This window comes from Pseudoliparis swirei, chromosome 9 (assembly GCF_029220125.1).
Source record: "Pseudoliparis swirei isolate HS2019 ecotype Mariana Trench chromosome 9, NWPU_hadal_v1, whole genome shotgun sequence".
NCBI lineage: Eukaryota > Metazoa > Chordata > Actinopteri > Perciformes > Liparidae > Pseudoliparis > Pseudoliparis swirei.
The window spans coordinates 3,097,203-3,124,057 of NC_079396.1; the positions used below are offsets into that span (position 1 = coordinate 3,097,203).

At 45.0% G+C, this 26,855-nt stretch overlaps 2 protein-coding genes across 5 annotated transcripts in view; both read right to left on the reverse strand.

Annotated features, from left to right (window-relative positions):
• Positions 1-8,621: 8,621 nt before the first annotated feature.
• stk38a (serine/threonine kinase 38a) lies at positions 8,622-19,499 on the reverse strand. 3 transcript variants are annotated; one of them, XM_056422413.1, is made up of 15 exons: positions 19,409-19,499; positions 18,112-18,207; positions 16,586-16,723; positions 14,954-15,005; positions 14,741-14,863; positions 14,555-14,638; positions 14,337-14,460; positions 14,101-14,255; positions 13,250-13,361; positions 13,078-13,142; positions 12,233-12,350; positions 12,024-12,147; positions 11,516-11,611; positions 11,241-11,335; positions 8,622-11,116 (listed from the first exon to the last, which is right to left on the reverse strand). In XM_056422413.1, the coding sequence occupies exons 3-15, from the start codon at positions 16,714-16,716 to the stop codon at positions 10,980-10,982; spliced, it is 1,416 nt and encodes a 471-aa protein (XP_056278388.1). In that variant the 5' UTR covers positions 16,717-16,723; positions 18,112-18,207; positions 19,409-19,499; the 3' UTR covers positions 8,622-10,979. The 3 variants fall into 3 exon arrangements, with proteins under 3 accessions (XP_056278388.1, XP_056278390.1, XP_056278389.1); XM_056422415.1 differs by lacking the exons at positions 18,112-18,207; positions 19,409-19,499 and adding an exon at positions 18,026-18,044; XM_056422414.1 differs by lacking the exons at positions 18,112-18,207; positions 19,409-19,499 and adding an exon at positions 17,610-17,658.
• A 102-nt stretch (positions 19,500-19,601) lies between these two features.
• LOC130199154 (DENN domain-containing protein 2D-like) overlaps positions 19,602-26,855 on the reverse strand; it is a 29,664-nt gene continuing 22,410 nt past the window's right edge. For both annotated transcript variants that reach the window (XM_056422411.1, XM_056422412.1), the window contains 2 exons: positions 23,149-23,394; positions 19,602-22,579 (listed from right to left, as the gene is read on the reverse strand). In XM_056422411.1, the coding sequence (XP_056278386.1) occupies positions 22,512-22,579; positions 23,149-23,394 (314 nt within the window). In that variant the 3' untranslated portion in view covers positions 19,602-22,511. The remainder of the gene's footprint in view (positions 22,580-23,148; positions 23,395-26,855) is intronic.

The following is a 26,855-nucleotide window of genomic DNA, read 5'->3' on the forward strand; positions in this document are numbered from 1 at the left end:
TCAAACGTTAAAGCTCTCAGGCGACCGTCGTCAAACGTGAAGAACTTTGGGCTGCTGGCGTGTGTGTGTGTGTGTGTGTGTGTCTGTGTGTGTGTGTGTGTCTCTGTGTGTGTGTCTCTGTCCATCTGTGAGCCAAATGTTTGTATGAAATCAAAAGAATCTCAAACCCAAACGGAAGCTAACGCTAGCTAGCTCGTCGCCTGAGCTAACGAAATAGCAATTTTTTGAATAATGAAGAACTAAAAAGGACAAAACCGAACACACTTCTTCATTGGTGGACTCCACAGGGGGGGGATCAACACCGAAGAGTTCTTACCCCCCCCCCCCCCACGTGCAGCTTCCATCACGACAACGCGACACGAAGCGTTTCCTTAGATGCTAATGAGCGCGTCACATCTCACAGGCGAGGTGACCTTTGAGGTGACCTTTGCTTGTGAACTCCAGAACACGGTCTCCGCTCCGGTCTTCTGAGCCGTGGCGTCACCAGCCGGGCCCGAGGAGGACATCTAAGAGCCTGGAGAACAAAAGGCTTTGATACGGCGATACGATGGCAGCTCAGGGGGGGGGGGGGAGGGGGGCGCGAATAACAGACTCTCAAGGACAAACAGATAGTCTCGCGATCGAGGGCGAACTCATTTGAATGAAGTCGGTGATGACGGCGCTGGTGTTGTGTTGAAGTGGCCGCGTGTCGTTTGGATCACTGAGGCGCCGTGGAAGGAGTCCAGGATGAAAGGATCTCACTCGGTGGGCGGTGCTGCTAGAGTAGTAAAAGAGACGTTGTGATTGATCGATAAAACACAGAATACGTTACAATCATTACAAAGGGATTTATTATGGAGCACAAAAAACATGTGTTGAATTTCTGAAAAGGACTCAAGTCTCAGCAGGTCTGGAGAGGCGGCGATGTAAGAAAACAGAATATTATGTTTGAAATGCACTGAACCTCCGGAATGCTGCGTTGTGCATGTGAATCATGTGACGAGGATCGACCAATCACAGGCATCAGATTTTTTTCTCCCTTCCGTAGATACCCGTCTCCAGTAAATATCTGTGGAATTTGATCCTTTCGGGCCTTTTAACTTTTTTTCTGGTTCCTCAAAGAACATTTCAACCCAGGGTTCTTTAAAGAACCTATAATGGTGCCTCAAATTTTAAAAAAATGGTTCTTCAGTAGGTGATGGTTCCTCGTTAAAGCACAACGCCTTTTAAAGAACCTTTAAGAACCCTTGTGTGTGTGTGTGTGTGGGCGAGTTGATTTACAGATGGTGGTGGACACGTCAACGCCCCTCTCTTAAAGAGACAGCTGCCCTCTCTTAAAGAGACAACGCCCCTCTCTTAAAGAGGCAGCGCCCCTCTCTTAAAGAGTCAATGCCCCTCTCTTAAAGCGGCAGCGCCCCTCTCTTAAAGAGACACGGCTCCTCTCTTAAAGAGACAGTGCTCTCTATTCCAAAGGGACAACAAGCACTTTCCTCCTTGTCTTAACGTTCCCCCTCTGCAGACACCATCACAAAGTTTGCAGAGGCTCCTCGTTTAAGACTGAAATTGTCTTTCTGTTTACTTATTCTTCAAGAAGAACAAACATGAAATCATGAGTTTGATGTGGTGAACGACTTAGCAAGGTGTTCACTCCTGACAGCACACAATATGGGGAGGTATAAAACCAGTCTCCCCCCACAGAACTACATCAACCAGTTGACAAGGGAAGACAAGCAACGGTATATTATTAATCTTACCCAAACTAAACCTGAGCACATCCCCACTCACCTCCCACCAACCCCGGCATGACCAGCCAATAAAATACTGTCTGTGAGTGTATATCAAAGAGCAGGAAAAGGTGATGTCCCAAGGATCAATACAAAATACAGCTTTTAATTAAATGGAGCCCCGCTCTGCAGATTTAAATGAGCGAAAGAGACTCCATCATTTATATTTATGCGACGCATGATGGGCACGGAGATTGAATCTAAACTTATATTATCTATCGAGATAGAGGAGGGATGCAGATCCACACCTCAGTAATGGGATTCACCAAGAATGTGAAATACGAGTGAACAGCGGAACTGAGTCGGTTCATTATGTCAGAGATGAAAACACACACTCAGGCCCTTTGGAAGGGGCACGCACGATAACACACAGGATGTATGGGCTCATGTACGCTTGTGTGTGTGTGTGTGTGTGTGATCTATTGGTTCATAGACATAAGGACCCCTGTGCTGTCTCTGTTGGGTTTCAAGAGTCCCCTGTTTGTCCCTTGCATTGTGTGTGTGTGTGTGTGTGTATGTGTATGTTTCTGTGCATGTGCCTATGTGTGTCTGTGTGTATGCCTATATGTGTGTGTGCCTGTGTGTGTCTGTGACTGCCTATGCTTGTGTGTATGTGTCTGTGTGTTTGTGTATGAGTGTGTGTGTATGTGTGTGTTTGTGTGTGCCTATATGTGTGTGTTTGTGTGTGTATGCCTGTTTGTGTGTGTATGTGTCTGTGTGTTTGTGTATGAGTGTGTGTGGAAATGATGGCGCGGCTGTGTCCAGACGCCGTCGAGGTAGCTCCGCGGAGATTGTGCGCTCTTTTAGTTTTTGTGTTTATTTTTAATGTTTTCTTTGCCACAAACACATCGGCACTAACAACATACGACCACAGCACACTTTTGGACATAAACTTTTGCGCAAAACAAGGGTTTTTGTCCACTTTTTCCATCGATCCAGCGTGGCCGGCCGAGATCGTACGAGCGAACCACAACAACAACAGTGGAGCCGCTACTACGGGGGACGACGAAAACATCGAGGGAAACGGAGCGAATTCGAACAGACTGAGAGTTCAAGCCCACCGTCCACCTCTGCCCAGCATCCTTCTTGCTAACGTCCAGTCTCTGGAAAATAAGATGGATGATGTTAGGGCAAGGATCAGATTCCAACGGGACATGAGGGACTGTAACATATTTTGTCTGACGGAAACATGGCTGACCCCGCTGGTGCCGGATCGAGTCATATGCCCAACCGAGTCCTTCTCTGTTTTCCGTGCAGACAGAACGGAAGAGTCTGGTAAATCTAAGGGTGGAGGGGTTTGCTTCATGACTAACAACAAATGGTGCGACCCCAAGAACATTAAGACTCTTTCTCGTTCCTGCTCGCCGAACCTGGAACATCTGACGATCTCATGCCGTCCATTCTACCTTCCCCGGAAGTTCAGCTCGGTCATCACCACAGCCGCTCACATTCCACCACAAGCGGACACCGGCGTAGCACTATCGGACCTACATGATGTGTTATGTCGGCATCAGAACAAGTATCCCGACGCGCTGTGGTGGTGGCTGGGGACTTTAACAGGGCAAACCTAAAAAGTCATGCCGAACTTTCACCAGCACATTACGGTGCTACCAGAGGAAAGAATGTTGGACCACTGCTATACGCCATTCAAGAGAGGCTACAAGGCTGTCTCTCTCCTCCGTTCGCAAATCAGACCATGCCGCCATTTTTCTGCTTCCGAGTACCGGAAAAAGATCGCGAAGCGGTAGTGACGAGGAACGTGAAGCGGTGGTCTGACCAATCAGAGGCTGAGCTACAGGGCGCTCTGCGTGTCGCCGACTGGGACATGATCCAATCCAGTTCCAGTGACGCCAGCGAGTTTTGGAAGTAGCAATGAGCCTCATAGCAACGCTTAGCGGACACCATCGTCCCCACGGTAAAGTTAGGGTCTTTCCTAACCAAAAGCCGTGGGTTGATAGATCCATCCGTGAAGCTGTGAACGCCCGCACTGCTGCCTATAACTCCGGTCTTGTATCCGCAACATGGACGAGTACAAGGCAGCGGTCTATGGACTGAGGAGGGCAGTGAAGGAAGCCAAGAGGAGGTACCGAGACAGAGTGGAATCACAGATGGAGCCGCGCGACACCAGGCGCCTATGGCAGGGGCTACGGACTATCACAGACTACCAGAGCAGACCCGCGCAATGGTGAGTGCCGACGCATCCCTAGCGGACGACCTGAACTCATTTATGCACGGTTTGAGGCTAGCAACAACAGCGCTAGCTCGCCGCTAACAACAACACCGTTAAGCGTGGTGAGTTCTACCGCTGGGGACGAACACACACTCTCTGTGACCGAGCACAGTGTGAGGAGGGCTCTGTTGAGGGTGAACACCAGGAAAGCTGCAGGTCCAGATGGCATATCTGGGCGAGTACTGAAGACCTGTGCTAACCAGCTAGCTCCAGTGTTCACCACAATATTCAACCTCTCCTGGCTGAGACCGTGGCCCCAGCCTGCTTCAAGAGATGCACTATTGTCGCTGTGCCCAAGAATGCATCTCGAGCATGTATGAATGACTACCGACCGTGGCCCTCACCTCGGTGGTCATGAAATGCTTTGAGAGGCTGATAAAGGACTACATCTGCGCCTTCCTCCTTCCTCCATGGACCCGCTGCAGTTTGCTTATCGCCCAAACAGATCCACGGATGATGCTGTCTCCCAGGTACTGCACACCACACTCTCTCATCTGGACAGCCAGAGGGGGCTATGTGAGACTGCTGTTCATTGATTATAGTTCAGCTTTCAACACCATAGTCCCTCCAGACTGGCCGGCAAGCTGATTGAGCTGGGACTGAACACCCCTGTGTGCTTGGATCCTGGACTTCCTGACCGCCAGGCCACAGGTGGTCAGGGTGGGCAGACACCTCAAATCCCTCACCCTGAACACAGGATCCCCCAGGGTTGCGTCCTCAGCCCCTACTGTACTCCCTGTACACACATGACTGTGTGGCCAGGTTCAGCTCAACACCATCATCAAGTTTGCGGATGACACAGTGGTGGTGGGCCTGATCTCCGACAACGACGAGAAGGCCTACCTGGAGGAAGTTGCTGATCTGTCACTCTGGTGCCAGGACAACAGCCTCATCATGAATGTCACCAAAACTAAGGAGCTGATTGTGGACTTTAGGAGGGTACAACAACAGAGGACGTACTCACCACTGGGGATTAACGGGACTACTGTGGAGAGGGTGAGCGGGTATAAATACCTGGGAGTCCACATCACCGAGGATCTGACATGGTCAACGAACACAGACACTCTGGTGAGAAAGGCAAGGCAGCGCTCTACCACCTCAGGCAGCTGAGGAAATTTAAAGTTTCCCAGAGGATCCTTCAGTCCTTCTACTCTGGAGCTGTAGAGGCGTCCTGACAGGAAGCATCACAGCCTGGTTTGGCAACTGCTCCGCTCAGGACAGGAAGGCTCTGCAGAGAGTAGTGCTCGGCTGAGCGCACTATTGGAACTACACTCCCACCCTGCAGGACTTGTACACCAGGAGGTGCAGAACCAGAGCCGGCAGGATCATGAAGGATCCTCACCACCCCAACAACAGACTGTTTCAGCTGCTGCGGTCAGGCAGGCGCCCGTAGTCACGCTGCAAGAACAGAGAGACTGAGACGGAGTTTCTTTCCTCAGGCCATCAGGACTGTGAACTCCGACCTCACCAGGACCCCCACATAGACCCACACAACTGCCCCTCTTAGGCACACACACACACACTTACTGTAAATATTGTGTTGTTTTTTATTGTAAATAGTGTGTACTTGTTGCCCTTGCACATTCCTGCTGAGCATTGCCACTTTCATTTCACTGCACACCCTGTGTGTGTATGTGACAAATAAAACATCTTGAATCTTGAATCTATGTGTATGTATGTGTGTGTGTTTGTGTGTGCCTATATGTGTTTGTGTGTGTGCCTGTGTGTGTGTGTGCCTACATGTGTGTGATTGTGTGTGTGTGTGTGTATGTTTGTGTGTGCCTATATGTGTGTGTGTGTATGCCTATATGTGTTTGTGTGTGTGCCTATATGTGTGTGTGTGTGTGTATGCCTATATGTGTTTGTGCCTATATGTGTGTGTGTGTGTGTATGCCTATATGTGTTTGTGTGTGTGCCTATATGTGTGTGTGTGTGATTGTGTGTGTGTGTGTGTGTGTTTGTCCTGGACCTAAATCAATACTCCGTGGTTCCTCGAGCTCAACCCTCAACTTAACTGCAGTAAACCCATTAGAGACATTATCTACTTCCTGTCTGGTGCCGTTCTGCATAGCAACACCACACTCAGACGGCCAATCAGAGGAGGGCGTGCTTTATGTTCATTATTACCTCAGCGTCTTTATTAAAGATGGTTTTTAGCTTTACAAGAAGAGAAGCGCTTCACTGGTTAGACACGGGAACCACCGCCTGTAAATCAACTCGCACACACACATAAAGGTTCTTAAAGGGTTCTTTAAAAGGCTTTGTGGTTCTACGAAGAACCATCACCTACTGAAGAACCATTTTTTAATTTGAGACCCCATGAAAGGTTCTTTGAAGAACTCTTTAAGGAATGGTTCTTTAGAGAACGCTGGTTTGAAAGGTTCTCTGTGGAACCAGAAATGGTTCTTCCATGGCATCACTCTGAAGAACCATTTCCATTTCCAGGTGGAACCTTCACGGTTCTGCGTGCAGGGTTCTGCAGCTCTCTCCCACCCTGTGTTTTTGTGTCTCTTTGTTTCTCGGCCGTCGTCGCCGTCTTGGATTTCGGCTCCAATCACGTCCTTACCTCCTTACTTCCTTTCCTTCCCTCAGACCCTCGCTGACGTCTTCATGAACTGATGTTCAACGCTTCGGCCGAACAATGTCGCCGTGACGACGCTGATTGAAGCGTCTCGTTGACATTTCCACGACTCCATCTCTTGATTAATCTTTTGATTCCTAGATGTCTGGCTGAGTGAATCAGGGCTGCGCTTCTCCTCTTTTCTTTCTTCCCTTCTTTTGTCTGCAATGACGTGTCTGATGTCAGATTGGAGGACGAGTGTTAACCCCTTCATTCTTCTGGTGTAACTGATTCTAATGAGTCGACCACAGTGGATTATTATTTACAATATCACACTGTGTAAAGTCATTTTTTAAATAATAAACAAGACAAAAAAAGTAAATTACAGAGAACTGAGCTGAAATTCAGTCTGAGTTTAATGTTTTCATTCTTTTTCATCCTATTTCCTCCTTTATTTTAAATTTAAAACTTAAACTTTAAATGTATTAAGTATAAATAAATGCATGAATAAATACAGAAATAAATAAATGCTTAAATAAATGTATAAACAAATAATTACAGGAATACAGTATTTATTCCTGTATTTATACATTTTAGCATTTATTTATTTCTGTATTCATTCATGCATTTATTTATTATTTATTTATACTTAATACATTTAAAGTTCTCCATAGCCACAGGCCCCGCCCCTTTAATCAACCAGATGGCTCCAACCCGTCGGTTGTTTGACTTTGGTTCCTGCAGTTCACCTTTGAGCCACACGAGGGAGCCAGAGTGTTGCATCTTTGAATCTGATTTTACTGATGAGAGCCTGTTCACTCTTATAAAATATAGGAAGACACGCATTATTTGGGGTGAAATCCCTATTTCTTTTTTCTTTTTCGAGGTGATATTATGGACAAACTGTTCCTGTATTAAGAAAACATTTAATTTGTAAACAAATAAAGATGATTGAGTGGATTATGAGCAGCCAGAGCAGAGTTTAAACATGAAGGTGTTCTTCTCTCCATGAGGTGATCCTTCACGTTATGTCATCCTTCTCGGGGTAAATACAGATGATATGAACATTACCAACCAGTGTTGAAGTATATATTTTTCTATTTTAAAGACTTAAGTTTCAAGAATTTTCTTGACCTAATCCAGGGGGGTCTCTAGGATTTTGATACATTTGGGGTTTAGCCCAGAAGAGTGAAGCAGAAGAGTGAAGCAGAAGAGTGAAGCAGCTTGCTGTTACGTGCGCCTGCTGCCAGCCTGACTCCGCTGTTTTGGGTTAATGACGTCACGTGCGACCTGGAGGTGTTAACCACTTGTGTGCCAATTTTGTAATTTTTTTTATTAACATTCGGGGTTAATTAAAAAAACATCCGGGGCTCCCACTGACCTAATCGAGACCCAGGATTCATGACTCAAAACCTCCTCATGCCCCAGGACTTGACTCGTCCTTGTGACCTGGGACTCAAGACCTGATCCTGACCCGGGTCTGGAGTCCTCTGATCCTGACCCGGGTCTGGAGTCCTCTGATCTAGACCCGGGTCTGGAGTCCTCTGATCGTGACCCGGGTCTGGAGTCCTCTGATCGTGACCCGGGTCTGGAGTCCTCTGATCCTGACCCAGGTCTGGAGTCCTCTGATCTAGACCCGGGTCTGGAGTCCTCTGATCTAGACCCGGGTCTCGAGCCCTCTGATCCAGACCCGGGTCTGGAGTCCTCTGATCCTGACCCGGGTCTGGAGTCCTCTGATCCTGACCCGAGTCTGGAGTCCTCTGATCTAGACCCGGGTCTCGAGCCCTCTGATCCAGACCCGGGTCTGGAGTCCTCTGATCCAGACCCGGGTCTGGAGTCCTCTGATCCTGACCCGGGTCTGGAGTCCTCTGATCTAGACCCGGGTCTCGAGCCCTCTGATCCAGACCCGGGTCTGGAGTCCTCTGATCCTGACCCGGGTCTGGAGTCCTCTGATCTAGACCCGGGTCTCGAGCCCTCTGATCCAGACCCGGGTCTGGAGTCCTCTGATCCTGACCCGGGTCGGGAGTCCCCCCCGTTGCCCCCGGTGTGTGGAAGGAGGACACGACGCTTTAAGTGCAGAGTAATTCATTGTCAAATAGCAGAAAACAATAAAACAGCCACGCGCTAGAGACGGTGGTTTAAATAATGTACACCCACCTTCCCGAAAACAACAACAATAAAAACCCTCACGCCCGACACGCGCCGGAGCACCGCCCGTAGAAAACCAGACGCCAACGCAATCCACAACACTTCTCTTCTTCCTTTCCTCGCACACACACACACACACACACACCGAGTGGCATCATCGAGAAAACAATAACATAATAACATAATAAAAGTCATTCCATGTGCTCTGTTGCTTTAAGATGACCATCTGCAGGTTGATAAAAAAACAACAACAACAATACATGCAGAGCCTCAATAACAACCCTCCAGCGCATGGAAGCCCAGAACCAACAGGAAGTCAACTTGTTCTTTCAAATTAAAATACGGGGTTGTCCTATAAAGTCTAAATTGTGCGACAGCTTGTAGGACGTTTATCTAGAAGTCGTCATGACGACATCTTTCACGTTATTGACTTAGAGGACACACATTTGGACATTTAAGGAGAAGCTCATCAATTCTTGCGTTAAGATTGTGATGAAAGTTAATATTTTTTGGATTAATTTAACAATTACAACTCGATAAATTCTAAGATTATGATGGAATTCTATATTTTGGGATTTACTTGCATAAAAAATAAAGTCCCGATTTGATAAATCCAGACTCATAAAACAATTTTTTTTTTAAAGTCCAAATTGTGTGATGGTACAATTATGTTAAATGATGAGCTCTACTAAGTCAATAACGCTAAGATTATGATGGAATTCAATATTTTGGGATTTACTTGCATACAAGTAGAAAGTCCCGATTACAAATCGATAAATTCAGACTTTTAAAAAAGTATTCCAAAGTAAAACTTGAGACAGTTTTGACATAAACCTAAAAATGATGTAAATATTCTGAAAGACAGAAATATCTCGACTACATTCTAGGTTTAAATTCATCCCTTGTTCTTTTCTTCCTCTCTGTTTCTGGGGTAGAGGGTCTTCCATAGCGTCGTGTGCCATATGCGAAAAAAGAAAAAGAAAAGAAGAATAAAAAAAGAAGAAGCTCTACGATCCAGGCGACATTCACACAAACAGCATTTTGGAATTATTGTGTTATAAAAACACCGACACATCGTTTTCTCTCCCTAAGACTTCATTTACATTCATTTGTTTTTTTAAATGACAGCATGTTGGATATCGTGTTCACTGGAAGATGTTTAGCCCTGTGAGTCTTTGATTAAAAAAAAAAAAGTGAGTCCACGCCGACAGCGCCGGCCCCAGTTGGGGGTCCACTGGGTCCACTGGGTTCTGCTCAGAGCCGCCGAGACCACGACCGTTGCATCAGACGTCGTCTCCGCCACGGCGAGACAACAAAAAGAAAAGAAATAAAACTAAATCTGGGTTTGAATCATGTTCATTAAAACAGTAAAAAACAAAAAGTGGTGCCTTCACTTCCCCGTTAAAGACGGCTTCCATGGATCAAACGTCACGAGTAAAAAAGAAAAAAGGTGCAACACGTAAAGTGGGTCTTTGTGAGAGGAACAACTAAATGTAACGACTCTTTGTGTTCGCACCACTCATCACGTGATCTCTCTCATCATGTGATCTCTTATCACGTGATCCCTCATCATGTGATCTCTTATCACGTGATCTATTATCATGTGATCTCTCATCATGTGATCTATTATCACGTGATTCCTCATCATGTGATCTATTATCACGTGATCCCTCATCACGTGATCTATTATCACGTGATCTCTCATGTGATCTCTCATCATTAAAAAAAGAAAAATAACTACACATATATGTTTAAAGTTACGCGGAGCGATGGAGCGGAAACATCGCTCAGTCTTTGGTTTGCGGTCAGAAGCCTCGAGGTGAGGAACATGTGGACAGAATCCCTGATTCACTTCAAGTGACACGGCGGAGGTGAAGAGAGAGAGGGGGGGGGGGGGGCTCAGTCCGACAGAGCTGTGCTGGTTCAACAGGGAAGAAGAGGAATGTAATGGGCGCTGGTGTCGGGATGAGAGAGAGAGAGACGTGCCACGGCATCATCCACCGGATGGAGGGAAGAAAAGGCAAGCGGAGAGAGAGAGAGAATCCTTTCACTCTGATCCCAGTTCGGTTCTCCGTGTATGTGTGTGTGTGTGTGTGAGCAGGAAGTAGAAGCGGTACCCTTCGGAAAGCGTCGGAGAGAGAGAGAGAGAGAGGAGGGAAATGAAGGCGGCGGTTTCCGAGAAGAAGAAGAAGCAACGGGTGGAAACCGAGGATCCGCAGAGGGTTCTGCTCTCGGGGCTCGAGGGGGGGGGGGGGGGGGCTCGTTTCGGGTTTCTCGCTCATCTCTTCCCCGACTTAATGTAGGACGGGATGGCCCCCCGGGCGGTGAGGCCCTCGAAGCGCTTGTAGGTGTAGTTGATGAAGACCCAGTCCTTGTTCTTCAGGTCCGCCTCCGTCTGGTTGGACACCGGAGCGACTGCAGGAAGAGGGGAGGAGGGGGAGGAGGAGAAGGAGGAGAAAGAGAAGGAGGAGGAGAGGTCTTTTTTTATTATTGTAACACACTCAGAAGGGGGGGAGAGAGAGAGAGAAACGGGCGTTACCTGTCGGCGTGAGGATGTCGGAGTCGGGGAACTCGTCGAAGTTTGAGGTGTCGTCGATGCTTTTGATCTCGATGGGAATGGCAGCGGGTCTCTCTCTGTGGGGGGGGGGGGGGGACATGAGGTGAAACGGAGGATGCTACAAGTCAGTCTCGTTTGAACTGGACACGCAGTTGGAAAATAAGGGGTGTGGCTAAAGGGAACTTCTTTTATAGGACAGCTTTAGAGTTCTGTGGTTCCCCCCGTCTGGTGGTTCTCCACGGGGTGCCGCTGCCCACCTGATATGGTCGTAGTCCACCCCCTCAAAGAAAGCGTTGGATTTGATCTCCTCCACGCCGGCGGCTCCGACCCGGTGCTCCTCCTCACAGCAGAACCTGCTCACACACACACACACACACACACATTAGTATCACACACACATCCACATCCAGACATTCAATACAGAGCATTTAGGTGTCGTGAGCTCTGAGGGCAACACGGGCTACAACGTGAGGGGTGAAAGACGAGAGAAGAGGTGAAAGTTACGGTTACCATGGTTACAAAGTGAGGGGTGAAAGACAGAAGAGAAGAGGTGAAAGATCCGGTTACTACGGTTACAAAGTGAGGGGTGAAAGACAGAAGAGAAGAGGTGAAAGTTACGGTTACTATGGTTACAAAGTGAGGGGTGAAAGACGAGAGAAGAGGTGAAAGTTACGGTTACTATGGTTACAAAGTGAGAGTTGAAAGACGAGAGAAGAGGTGAAAGTTACGGTTACTATGGTTACAAAGTGAGGGGCGTGTTCCTGCCTGAGGATCAGGTCTTTGGCCTTCTCCGATATCGGCACCTCCGGGGGAAAGGTGAGCGTCTCTCTCCAGTTCATCACCTTCCTGTACGTCTCCTGAGGCGTCTCCGAGCAGAAGGGAGGGTAACCTGGAGAGGACCAGGCATCCGTTAAAACCACATCAGGTCTGACCCCCCCCCCCCCCCCCAGAGGTGAAGAAGACAAGTCATCTACCTATCAGCATCTCATACATGATGACACCCAGGCTCCACCAATCGCAGAGCTTGTTGTATCCGTTTTGCATGAAGACCTCTGGAGCGATGTAGTCGGGGGTTCCCACGGTGGAGAAAGCCTGCGGAGGAGGCGGAGCCAATGGAACGACCAATTAAAAAAGGCTTCGTTGTGACGTCGTGTGATTCTGAGCGACAACCAGGGTTCATACACGTGTTGACCAATGGGTGTCCAGGACTTTAAAACTAATTAAACATGACCAAAAAAGTTGTGAAATCTGGGTGTATTCATAAAACAGTGAGAAAAGGTTGTATTTAAACTAACAATAAGAATTCAAACTATAAGTATATAACTTTAAATGACTCAAATGAATGAGACAATAGTTTGATAAAAAGAATAAAACATTTATGTCTTTTCAGTTAAGGTGCGTTCGCTTGCAGCGCGGAAAAATGTGCGACTATGAAAGAGCGTCGGCGGCTTATATTTTGAGCGTCGCTCTTTTAAAAGCGTATAAAATTATTTAAAACTCAGCGTGAATGCACATAAAAATATACAAAATTTCCATGACTTTTCCACCCCAAAAAATGTCTCCGTGACCTTTCCTGGAAATAGTTTTTTCTTTTAATTCCATGACTTTTCCAGGTTTTCCATGACCGTACGAACCCTGGACGTCCATCAATCTAAATCTGGCTCAGGGAGAACGAGATACTGAGTTTTGAGATTGGCTCACCGATAAGAAACAGAAGAAGCTGACCGTCTGAAACTCTTAAAGCTCATATAAAAACACACTCGGCTGCCTCAATAAAATAATAATACTAATGCCAAAACCATCCTGTGTCCAGACCTACCAGCTGCCTCCGGTTCCTCTTCCAGGTCTCTGCTTTCCTCTTGGAGTTCATGTTCTGGAAGGCCGCTGGAGGACCAAGACGCTCGGCGTTAGAACCCTACGTCTCTAACGTGCGCTGCACGATTCTACTGGACAGGTGACAACAGGTGAGGTGAACGGAAGGGCGGCCTCACTTTGTTTACTGAGGTCGCTGGGCAGGCTGTGGTTCAGGTTCTTGTAGAACTCGGTGCGGTGGGCCCTCTTCAGCCCCGTGCACAGGCCGAAGTCAGACAGCTTCACGTGACCCTGGAAGACAAAACACACACACACACACACACACACACACACACACACACACACACACACACACACACACACACACACACACACACACACACACACACACACACACACACACACACACACACACACACACACACACACACACACGATGAGCTCCAGCTGGGCACATCATGGAAATCATGAGGAGATAACTGGAGTATATTAAATGTGAGCGCGCGAGGGGACAAAGAGGCGTCTGTGAAGCGTAGGAATCAAGTTTTATATAAAGTACCGTCCACGACTTCTTTTAAATCTCGTAAAGCAGAACGATGCGTCAGCTTTGCACAGCAGTGTCGTCTGGCTGCGTCTGCCGTTATATATTTAATTTGCTCTGCATGCTTTTATATTCCTCGGATGTTTTTATTCTGTCCATTTTAACAGAGTTCTCCATTATTTTATTTGCTTTGTCCGTTTTGAATGTGCGAGTCTTCTCGTTGCGTCACGTCTTGTTCGTCATGACAACGTCTAAGAGTAGTCACTATTAATTGTTTGTGCGCCCAGTGGAAAGCCTAAATATTGTACAAACATTGTATGTAAATCAAACCTAAAAACACAAGATTATGCATACAATGTTTGTACAATATTGACGGATGAAAAACAGCCTCTTGGCTCATAACTCTGCCACCTTTACAGACGTGTCGTAACGTCTCCGTACGACTTAAACGCTGCAGCCGTCGCTCCTGTGGCGTGCAGGCGGCCTCACCCTGGAGTCCAGCAGCAGGTTGTCCGGTTTGATGTCTCTGTGGATGAAGCCCAGCTGGTGGATGGAGTCGATGGCCAGCACCGTCTCGGCGATGTAGAACTGAGTGGCCTCCTCCGTCAGCGTGTCCTTCTTCATGAGCAGCGTCATCATGTCTCCTGCGGCCGCAACGGCAGAGACCACCGGGTTCACCGCATTGTGGAGCTACAAAGAGGTGTGTGTGGGGGGGGGGGTCATACCTCCAGGGAGGAACTCCATGATGAGATAGAGGTTCATCTTATCCTGGAAGCTGTAGAACATCTTGACCACCCACAGGCTGTCGGCCTCGACCAGAACGTCTCGCTCCGCCCGGATGTGGCCAACCTAACACACACGCGGTTTAAAAGATGTCCACCTGGCAACATTCCTGTGTGTGTGTGTGTGTGTGTGTGTGTGTGTGAGCATTTCTCCCCCTCACCTGCTCCTTCTCCAGCATGTCAGCTTTGCGGAGAATCTTCATGGCGTAGACGTGGCCGGTGTCTTTCTTCTGCACCAGACGAACCTGGAGGCAAAACAATAAAGTTCATTCATCTCCGCCACTGGGACACACACACACACACACACACTTTTAATGCTGTCCGTGAAGATGCAAACGGCTCCTTACCTCTCCGAAAGCTCCTCGGCCAATCACCTTCAAGGACTCGAAGTCCTCCAGACCCAGTCGGGTCCGTTTCAGACGCAAGAACTCGGTCTCTTTCCTCGCATGCTGAGACCGCCGGATCCGTTTCTGAGGAGCACAGACATCCCTTCATCACAGATCCTTCCAACGCCGAGTGAGACTGAGGGTAATGCAAAGCATGCTGGGAAAACAACTCACCTCTTCATCCGCCAAGCCCTCCTGGTCCATCACTTTCTCCAGCTTCCGCTGCCTGGCAGACGGGAGCAGACACAATCGGACCATTAGCATTGTTTTCCCAGAGCAGTGTGCGCACTGCACATCCCATCATATCCGTCATGCTGACGAGGAGGCGGGAGCTATATCGAGACCCACGACTTTTCAAAATGATGCAGTGTGTGTGTACGATATGAGCTCAAAGATATCAGTTACAATCAGTCAAAATATATTTTTAAAAACGTACATCCCTAGACTTACTATATTCAAAAGGATCAGGATCAATATGACAATAGCAATAACCAGAAAGCTTTGTTACAACTGGACGTTTGGAGTTGGATTTCCTTCCGATGAGCCGCTGTTTAATGTTATTGTTTGTTATCTTCTGTGTCCTCCTGGCCCTCCTCAAGTCAACACATACTGAATAATGGAGAATGTTTCCTATCTTTATCATCACTATTGGATGATTCAAATATGTATTTAAAGAATTCATGAATAATTAAAGACAACAATCCCCCCCCCCCCCATCTCTCTACTAAACCAACCAGGAGAGCGAGGAGTACACACTCTGAAGAAACTTGTCACAACAGGAAGTGGCGTCGCCTCAACAGAATTCTGACGTAAGCCACACGCTCGGGCCGAAATGCAAACAAAGAAATTTGTGTACGGAGCAACGTGCAGAAGAGTTTCAGTTCAACTGTGAATGACATTCTGAGTGTGGTTTGAGCTGGAATCGTCACCAAAAAAAATGTTCTTTTGCCAAAATTGAGCAGCTACTGAAAAAATACTGTTGCATTGTGTCTTATTCTGTTCTGTTTGCTATTGTTTTGTTTGTTATGGCCTGTGAAGGGACGACAAATGCAAATTAGCTGTGCAGCTACAATCTGGCACAGAGCATCAAATGGGGACATTAGTGATTTAACTGTACATGTTACATCTCTTTTAACCCTCCTGTTACCTTTAGGGTCAATTTGACCCCATTCAATGTTTAATGTCGGTGTTCTTTGGGGTCAATTTGACCCCAGGCTGTTTTTCACTGTGTCAAACATATAAGAAATATCAACTTTTTTATATATTTAAAGGGCTATTTAGGTCAACAAACAAACATAAAGTACCTCACACTTAAACTTGGGAAACAATATTAATTCTAATAATTTTGCTGGGGTCAAATTGACCCCGAGGGTAAAATATGTTAGTAAATGTAAAGGTAACAGGAGGGTTAAACTAGAATGGGCACTCGGTAGAGCGCATACCTTCGCATATCACAAGATTGGGCATTGAATTATGAACATTTTGGCATTAGTTGCATGCCAATTGGATAACAATTGAGCGCGCTCTTGTAAAAAGAAGATGTTGACCTTTTCATGACCTTGACCTTTGAGCCGATCGATCCCAAAATCTAATCAAATGGTCCCCGGATAATAACCAATCATCCCACCAAATTTCATGCGATTCGGTTTAATACTTTTTGAGTTATGCGAGTAACACGCATACAAATAAATAAATAAATACACGGCGATCAAAACATTACCTTCCGCATTTTCAATGCGAAGGTAATAAAGATAAGAATCATAAAGAATTGCCGCGTGTGGATCCGAAACGTCGTGCGGCCGGTACCTCATCTCCCGCTCCTCGTGCTGGGCGATGAGGTTACTGTAGAAGTTCTCCAGGGTCACTTTGGCCATGGTGACCCGCTCCTTGGTGTGGTTGCTCATGGAGGAGCACGAGCTCGGGCCGGTCATCGCCATGCTTCACCTGGAGGAGGACACGCAGGAGAAGGAGTGTTGAGCTCAACGACAACAAACTGAGCCGTGAAATAAAATGACTGTCGGCCCAGAAAAAGAGGAAGGAAAGCGCCGCTGTCTGCGCAGAGCGGCGGGGATAACATGACGCAGTTATGAAGAAATTATGAGGAAATCTGATTTGTGCAAGCAGTGAAGGTGGAGTGTTTGATCGGAGGTAGACTCAACACAGTAAAGAAACAATACTAGTCACAGCTATTTAACCAACCACAACATGTATTTAACTGGATAAATATCCACATTATTTATGCAGTAAGCTTATATTAGCATGCATATTCAGACATGTGGGAACTAAAAACACATCTTTAGACTATATCTGGATTAAAACACAGATTAGCACTTCAGTGGCACTTAAATAGCTCTTATTGTGGTACTTTTAGAGTTCGACTATGTTGAGGAAATGTTACTTTCTGTATTCTTGTTGTTAGTTTGTACTCTAGGTTGATGCACTTATTGTTAGTCGCTTTGGATGAAAGCGTCTGCTAAATGACGTGTAATGTAATAAGAAGAGGGGATTGAATAGAAACAGAGGGCCTGATGAGAAATGTGCTGGTGTTACAGGTCAGATAGCCGAAAATAAAGAACATTAAATAAGTTAGTAGCTTCAACCGAGAGCTCGTCGTGTTGTCCTTCGTTAAAACAACACTATGAATGACAGAGAAGAACGGAAATAGAGAAGTTAGTTGCATTCCGCTCCGATGTGCTCAGTATCAACAACACGCAGCTAACGTTAGCCACCAAAGTTGTTAGTTTTGGTTGCAACGTCGCCATACGTGCGTTTAACACGCGACCAAAGAACACACGGTTATAAAGAGAGAGCATTGCAACGCGTAACGTACTTCGATGAAGCTCGGGTTCAATTATATGCTGTAATGTTTAAAAGTGAGCGTAGTTTCCTTTAACCGACAGCACACAAATGCTTTAAACTTGCTAACATTAGTTAGCTAGCTAGTTAGCTATTAAAGTTCCTATCTCCATCAAGTCACCAAGATCCTAGATGAATAACACCGGATGTTCCTTCAAAATAAAACCATCCCGTTCAGAAGAAAGCCTGTTTTATACCATATCCGTCCGTCTGCATTTTATTTTGAAATAACATCTCTGTTTCCGTTATAACGCACTTGACAACTTAAAGTTACCCAAAGCCAACGGCTACGGGAAAGTTAGCTCGTAAACATTAGCTACTTATCCACTAAAATAAACCGAGTCCCTTGTTTTCAAACAGAATATCCGAGCACGTCCACAACCCACTTACTAAGATAAACAACTCAAGAAAAAGTTCCACATCCTGTCTTCTCGTGTTTCGCTTAGTGTGTAGATAGTTGGTCTTTGTTCACTTACCTTGGTTGAAGGTGCGGTATCTGCCGTCCTCTCGTCCTCTCTTCCTCTCCTTCAACGAGGGTTGCGTCACCAGATGAGCCTGAACTAGGGCGACATCTAGTGGCGGAGTTTAGCAAGTACATCTAAACCAAATTATAGAATCAAGAACTATTCATTACCTACACTTTTTGTTTGGTTATTACCTTCGCATTGAAAATGCGGAAGGTAATGTTTTGATCGCCGTGTATTTATTTATTTATTTGTATGCGTGTTACTCGCATAACACAAAAAGTATTAAACCGAATCGCATGACATTTGGTGGGATGATTGGTTATTATTCGGGGACCATTTGATTAGATTTTGGGATTGATCGGGTCAAAGGTCAAGGTCATGAAAAGGTAAAAATCTTCTTTTTACCATAGCACGTCAATTTGTATCCAATTGGCATGCAACTAATGCCAAAATGTTCATAATTCAATGCCCAATCTTGTGATATGCGAAGGTATGTGCTCTACCGAGTGCCCGTTCTTGTTATTAAAGTTATTATGTGTTATATATTTGATTCAGATATATATTATGTATTGTCTTTGTATTGTCTCTGCGCAGGACACAGAAGAACACAGTATTAATCCCACACACTGTATAAATAATGAATGCAGGTCGATAGGACAGTAATGATAAATGTGTATTAATATAAGTACACCATTAAATCAACTGAAAACATTATACGATCATTTGTATCAATATTTAGAGTCCTTTACACAAATAATATATATATATATAATATAATGTGAAAATATGAAAATACAGATATGTTATTAAATCGTGTACATTATATGAACACATAGATCTGAACACAAACGCATCCTCAAACCAAATTAATATTACAATCGCAGCATACCAACACTATTTAAATCTGTAAAATACATACATCTTATTTTGTCTTTTCAAATACCCAACAATATTACTTCATCAATTATTTTACCTTTAATGGCAACATTCATAAATATGTCCATTTATTGAACAAACTATTTTATTCACATTGTATTAAGATATTTAATTAGTATTTTTAATATAATTTGTGGCTCTTCTGTAACTTTCTCTTGAATGTTTACTGAAGAAAATACAATAACATTAAGATCTAGAAATGTTCCTCATACATTTCTGAACGTTGTGCTTTGTGTTCTCGGGATTCAGACTCGATAACACAATGAAATGTAATGTGTTCTCAGTTTATGGCTCTTATACTGCGATGCATACCATATTGCTGGCATTTATAAAGTATATATAATGTATTGAGTCATAATTGTCGCAGTACCTACGCTTCCTGAAGGCAACGTAGTCAGGAACAGGTCCTCAGCCTTCTCTTTTATGCTGTCACTCATGAAGCCACGCCCCTGTAGTTGAAACCACGCCCATGTAGTTGAAACCAGGCCAGATCCCAGCCAAATGTCTGAAACTGAGAAAATAAACGATCTTAAAGTGAGAAAAAGAACTGAACCTGAAAAAAGCACGATATTCTATCTTTAATTGTTAATTCATAGTTCCAGATAGTTTTTAATATGATACTTAACCTTTTATATTGATTGAAGATGGTTTAGAACAGAAACAGGGAACATGTTAGTCCCTGTGCGTCAGGCACTGTTCATTTGGGAACAACTAATCAAATTAAAATACAAATATAAATCAATAAAAATGAGCACACAATATGTCCCTCTCTTCATCCAGACTTGTGTCATGAGAATCAACAAAGAAGAAACATTATTATCTCCTCCAATCATTTCAGCTTCAGATATTCTGAAGTTCTGAAAATTAGATACACTGATGTTCTAAAGTTCTGGAATTCGAGACACTGATATTCTGAAGTGTAGCTCACACTGAACTGTGTTTGCATGTCAAGGTCCAATACAGACCACATTTCCTAATATTATGCATATTCGAGAAAAAAGTGTATTAACTAGATCCTGTTGTACATGATTCTGTCCGCCTGGGGGCGCTGTGGCTTTTCATTCTGCCAAAAGCAAAGAATACACACTGGAAAAGAGGATTGCATAATGTTCAGGAATAAAATGACACAGATGAGCAGGATTTGGACAAAGCTGTGTGAACATCGGGCTGAACACAACCTTGATGGATGAAATAGAAAAGTGGATTTGTGGCATTGATTTGTGGCATATCTTTAATTTCCATTCCCAAATCTTACCGTACATACATTTGTCCTCATTACAGTTTTAAATATATCTCTATTTTCTTTTGCATAATTTCCACCATTGTTCATCGTGCTTTTTTATTTATTTTTTATGCTTATTCTACCGTTTTGTATTGGACATTTTCTTGTGCCATATACGTGATAAACAGCATTCTTTCATATTAAAAAAAGTACTTCTTCCACTCTTTTAACACTAAAAGTCCACTTAAAATATTGGTAATAATTATTGTATAATGTTTTCAATTCTATTACACTACTAATTATACTTATGAAGACAGTTATCATCACTATATGAGTAATAAAGACAGTTATCATCACTGTATTAATACTAATTAAAACAGTTATCATCACTGTTACAGTGGACATGTTTTTCTACCTGTTAAATGAGTATTTATACAGTGTGTGATACTCATGATTTATTTCTACCGACGGAATACTTATTTATTAATTATTTGAATCTTTATGTTTTGAAATTCAGATTGTGACATTATAAAATAACCAACAATATGATAATAGTTTCCCTTCAACACTAGAATACTTTTTTTTAGGCTCAATGTTTCAGGTTAAACTTAAATTATAAAACTTAATCAAACCCAACACTCGGGAACGATCAACCGCAAGTGACCGAATGGAAATTCTTATAAATTATGTCAAAAGTGTTTCCTTTGTGTGATTTAAATAGGATCCATAATAAAAGATATTGAGGGAAAAGACAATTTCCTTTTATAAATGAGGAACGGTGCTTGTTGTCCTTTTGTTAGTCAGACCTACAATAAACATTGTGAATCAGGAAAACAAATCTAATATATAACTTGTTAATCTGAGTTTACTCGATGAGTTGCGGGGTCCAATCAAATAGCTGATGAATAAGGGGGCGTGTCGAGCATTGAAACACGTCCTGGTTCTCGATCATGGCTCCTCCCCCTTCTCGCTCCGTCAATATGGCAGCGCAGAGCAACTCCCGGTGAGGAGCGAGGAAACGACCGTTAAGAGACTTGGGATGTACCCCCAAGCTTCCACTGGCTACCCCGTGTTTGACGTCACATTTCTAGGAATTGTGGGTAATTTTCCTGGGCAAAGTCTGCATATAATGCAAGTTAAAAGGTGAATTTAACTCAAACTCGGCTCTTTTCTGAGACTTCAACAGGTTGTTTGTTGCCTTAACTGAACAAAATGTCCGTCTGTGTCAAACTTCCCGGTCTGCAGAGTTTCTGCATCAATGACGCATGAAAAGTAAATTACACTCGAGTTAAATTAAAAGAACTCAGTGATTCAGCTCCACCAATCACAGAACAGTAGTACTTGCCACTAGCCAATCACAGCACAGTAAGGCAATCCAAAAACAGTACGCCAAAAAATTATTTTCCAGTGTGCAATCCAGCATTCTATCATGTCTATTACTACCCACAATCCCCTATGCAGCAGGCAGAGATATATATATATACACATAAATATATATATAATATAAATATATACATATACAAATATATATACATACATTAATATATATATTTATATATATACACATACATAATTATATATATATGTATACATATATATTAGGGTTAGTATTATGACAAAGTAGTGTGTCCCTATTGAGTGCATCCTGCATGCAACAGTCCACTTTAAACGTGCAGCTGCAGTATGCAGACTACGAAGAGAAGCACACAAATAAAAAAGTATGCAATGTGCAACGCAGTGCTCTCATCTCCCAGTTTGTACATCCTCAAGTTCCTTTCCTTGCCTCCTCTCCTCTCCTTCCTTTGCCCCACAATACAGATCTAGTCGTCCCTTTGTTTTAGCCGCATGCCCGTGTATGTTTATTGAGAGCCGGAGTCACATTATTACACACTTACTTGACTGTTAAACTCTGATTATATAATTGACAATATCCATAGATATCCGTACGATGAATCTTAGTTTTCGGTTAGGACACAAAAGACTTCCGGCGAAACAAAAAACATAGACAGGAGGTGGTATGCTTAAAAAAACTAATCTTTATGTGAAATGATTTTCCTGCTTCCCGACACATCGAACTGAAGTCTCTCTCCCCGCCAGTGTTTCACAAGAGCGGCAGCGCCATCGCCATACAGTAATTCACACGTTGATACTTAAATCCAAAACTGCCCCGGGGCAACAGACACACAGTGCAACAGTCACATGGTTTCCTCTATGAACTCCCTTTATGTACACCCAGGGTCCCGCTCAGAGGCTAGTGTTTCTTTGACTTCTCCTTTTTCTTCTTCTCTTGGTATTCGAGGATCTTTTGGTGAAATATTCCTGCAGGATGAAAAAGAAAAAGAAAAAGGAACCAGATCTTGAGTCAGTGAAGCCGGTAACACAGTAAAATACCGTGTGGTGCTTTACGAGATAACTAGATCAGCATCACGGCCGCCTCTTAAAGGGCCGGTACTGAAACTCTGTATAAACTACACCTGAACATATAGTTAAATAACTCTCTTTGCATTTGATTATTGTTCATTTGAGTGTAGGAATAGCGTACATAAGAAAATGTCCCTAATATTATAACGTACATCCATTTAATTTGAAACCTTCAAAATAAAAGCACGGGGTATTTTCCGTACATTGAGAAAAGGCGATCGCGTGTCTTTCAAGTCGTCAGGGGCCACGTTCAATGACGCGAGCCGCGTCTGTGGACGCTTCATTCAACGACCAGGATGTTTTTTAATGTACATTCTTCAAGTTTAGATGCTCACAGTCGTTGTTGGAGTCCAATTGTGCGACGGATACAAATGAAAAGTGACGGTGACTTTGCACTGGGCTCAAAAGGAAGCGCTCTGGCTCTGAGGTCCTGGATCGCGTCTTTAACCCGAGTGACGACTCCTCACCTTGCTGCGGGCCGGGCTGCCGCTGCTCCACCTCCTGCATGAACAGGTCGAACGTCTGCGTCTGGATGAACTTCTTCACAAAGTGCCGCGTGGTCTTGGAGTCGATGGCCTTGTAGAAGCTCCTCTTCTCGAACACGCCCTCGCCTCCGCCGCGGCCGTACTTCACGTAGGAGCCGTAGTGGCCGACGGTCTTCACGAAGAAGTGCAGGAAGGCCTCCGACACGACGCGGTTCATCTCCTCCACCGCTGGAACGGCAAAGGGAGAGAGAACTAGACTTCTGCTCCAGGACAGAGGAAAGGAAGCACGTGAGGGACTAGGAGAGAGGAAAGGAAGCACGTGAGGGACTAGGAGAGAGGAAAGGAAGCACGTGAGGGACCAGGACAGAGGAAATGAAGCATGTGAGGGACCAGGAAAGAGGAAAGGAAGCACCAGAGGGACCAGGAGAGAGGAAAGGAAGCATGTGAGGGACCAGGACAGAGGAAAGGAAGCACGTGAGGGACCAGGACAGAGGAAAGGAAGCACGTGAGGGACCAGGACAGAGGAAAGGAAGCACGTGAGGGACCAGGACAGAGGAAATGAAGCATGTGAGGGACCAGGACAGAGGAAATGAAGCATGTGAGGGACCAGGAAAGAGGAAAGGAAGCACCAGAGGGACTAGGAGAGAGGAAAGGAAGCACGTGAGGGACCAGGACAGAGGAAATGAAGCATGTGAGGGACCAGGAAAGAGGAAAGGAAGCACCAGAGGGACCAGGACAGAGGAAAGGAAGCATGTGAGGGACTAGGAGAGAGGAAAGGAAGCACGTGAGGGACCAGGACAGTGGAAAGGAAGCACCTGAGGGACCAGGACAGAGGAAAGGAAGCACCTAGAGGGACCAGGACAGAGGAAAGGAAGCACGTGAGGGACGAGGAGAGAGGAAATGAAGCACGTGAGGGACCAGGACAGAGGAAATTAAGCATGTGAGGGACTAGGAGAGGAAAGGAAGCACGTGAGGGACGAGGAGAGAGGAAATGAAGCATGTGAGGGACCAGGACAGAGGAAATTAAGCATGTGAGGGACTAGGAGAGAGGAAAGGAAGCACGTGAGGGACCAGGACAGAGGAAAGGAAGCACCTGAGGGACCAGGACAGAGGAAAGGAAGCATGTGAGGGACTAGGAGAGAGGAAAGGAAGCACGTGAGGGACCAGGACAGTGGAAAGGAAGCACCTGAGGGACCAGGACAGAGGAAAGGAAGCATGTGAGGGACCAGGACAGAGGAAAGGAAGCACCAGAGGGACCAGGACAGAGGAAAGGAAGCACCAGAGGGACCAGGAGAGAGGAAAGGAAGCATGTGAGGCAGGCACGTGCACAGATAGAGCCCTAGTGGTGCTCAAGCACCAGCCCTTTTGCCCTGGATGAGAAAAGTGCCCTTTTTGCTGGAGCCCACTTTTTTTCTTCATTAATAAGTATTTAAGAATAAAAAATAGTCTCTGTCATCAAGTCCTCCCAAATGTGTTTGGATATCTGTCGGGGCATTTATTGGAGTTCTTGTGAGAATTTCGCCCCGACATGCTCCGCGGCGCTCACGAGCCCCCGCCGCGCCCCTCCCTCCTCCTCCTCCACTTCCTCCTCCGCGCAGTGCTCCTCGCGCCACCAAACGGGTGCACCTCCTTCTCCTCTGACCCGCAGCACCAGACGGTGTTTGTCCCCTGACGTTGTTTGGTGATAAATTAACCACAACTGAAAATATTACGTCACAACTGGTCCGACGTTTCCTAAAAAAAATAAACAAACACAAATTCCCGAAATCCGTGATTTCAAAGCCTAGTCCAGCTGTTTACTGACGTCATGTTTGAGAGAGAGAGATAGAAATAGAGATAGATAGATAGAGAGAGAGAGAGAGATCTGTTTTATAAATGCCATTTAGACAATTTCGATAGTATGTTGAATTTATTAATTCATTTTATAAATGTCACAATAATTCACAGCTAGAACAGAGCAGCTAAACTATGCTAACAATAGCTCTCGGTGTCATGCTATCCATGTGCCACATTGTTTTATGTGGTATGTTTCTCTTTGTTTTGTCTGTTCCAGTTTTACAAAGATCAATCTTGTGTGAGTAATTGCAGAGGGTGAAAAGAGTAAACGCAAGAAAAACTAGAATGGGCACTCGGTAGAGCGCATACCTTCGCATATCACAAGATTGGGCATTGAATTATGAACATTTTGGCATTAGTTGCATGCCAATTGGACAGAAATGTATCGTGCTATGGTAAAAAAAGAGTTTGACCTTTCCATGACCTTGACCTTTGACCCGATTGATCCCAAAATCTAATCAAATGGTCCCCGGATAATAACCAATCATCCCACCAAATTTCATGCGATTCAAGAACATTTTGACCTGTTCATGACCTTTGACCTTGACCCGATCGATCCCAAAATCTAGTCAACTGGTCCCCGGATAATAAACAATCATCCCACCAAATTTCATGCGATTCGGTTCAATACTTTTTGAGTTCTGCGAAAGATTTTGACCCGTTCATGACCTTTGACCTTTGACCCGATCGATGCCAAAATCTAATCAACTGGTCCCCGGATAATAAACAATCATCCCACCAAATTTCATGCGATTCGGTTCAATACTTTTTGAGATTTGCGAATAACATGCATACAAATAAATAAATAAATAAATAAATACACGGCGATCAAAACATAACCTTCCGGCATTTTCAATGCGAAGGTAAACAACACTTGTAATAGCTTCTTACGAACCAAGAGTGATGTCATGCTGGGAAATATCAGATTGAGGCCTTATAACGTTTTTACAGAAGTTTGATATTTCCCGGCATGACCGAACGGTCGAGGTTAGTACGTTGTTTATTATATGGCATTTTTGGCTCCTATTATTTTGTAAATGAAAATAAATTGTAATTGTTAATAGAAAACATGTCATTTTGTTCAACTCTCATGTCTTCTCACGACACAATGTGTTTCAAGTGTTGCTGTCAACCAACTCCTTAACTTGGAAAAATCATTTTGGCGATGGGTGCCCTTTTCTTTGGTTTGAGCACCTGCCCCCCAAAATGTCTGTGCACGTGCCTGATGTGAGGGACTAGGAGAGAGGAAAGGAAGCACCTGAGGGACCAGGACAGAGGAAAGGAAGCATGTGAGGTACTAGGAGAGAGGAAAGGAAGCACGTGAGGGACCAGGACAGAGGAAATCAAGCATGTGAGGGACTAGGAGAGAGGAAAGGAAGCACGTGAGGGACCAGGACAGAGGAAATTAAGCATGTGAGGGACTAGGAGAGAGGAAAGGAAGCACGTGATGGACCAGGAGAGAGGAAATAAAGCACGTGAGGGACCAGGACAGTGGAAATGAAGCATGTGAGGGACCAGGACAGAGGAAAGGAAGCACGTGAGGGACCAGGACAGAAGAAATTAAGCATGTGAGGGACTAGGAGAGAGGAAAGGAAGCACGTGAGGGACCAGGACAGAGGAAATGAAGCACCAGAGGGAGCAGGAGAGAGGAAAGGAAGCATGTGAGGGACTAGGAGAGAGGAAAGGAAGCACTTTTATCCAAAGAGACTTACAACATGTTACATTCACACACTGTAGACACAGCTACACGGAGCAACTCAGGGTTAAGTGTCTTGCTCAAGGACACATGGACTAGGGCGGGGATTGAACCGCCGACCCCCTGATTGATAGACCGACCTCTGACCTCTGACCCC

Bases quoted from the DNA above. Each gene is read 5' to 3' on its own strand.
- stk38a (XM_056422413.1), bottom strand. From the start codon at position 16,716: ATGGCGATGACCGGCCCGAGCTCGTGCTCCTCCATGAGCAACCACACC. The intron at 14,461-14,554 runs GTGAGGGGGAGA...CGTGTGTGTTAG, and splicing joins ACATGCTGGAGAAGGAGCAG to GTTGGCCACATCCGGGCGGA. The intron at 12,351-13,077 runs GTAGGTCTGGAC...CCTCCTCCGCAG, and splicing joins AGAGGAACCGGAGGCAGCTG to GCTTTCTCCACCGTGGGAAC.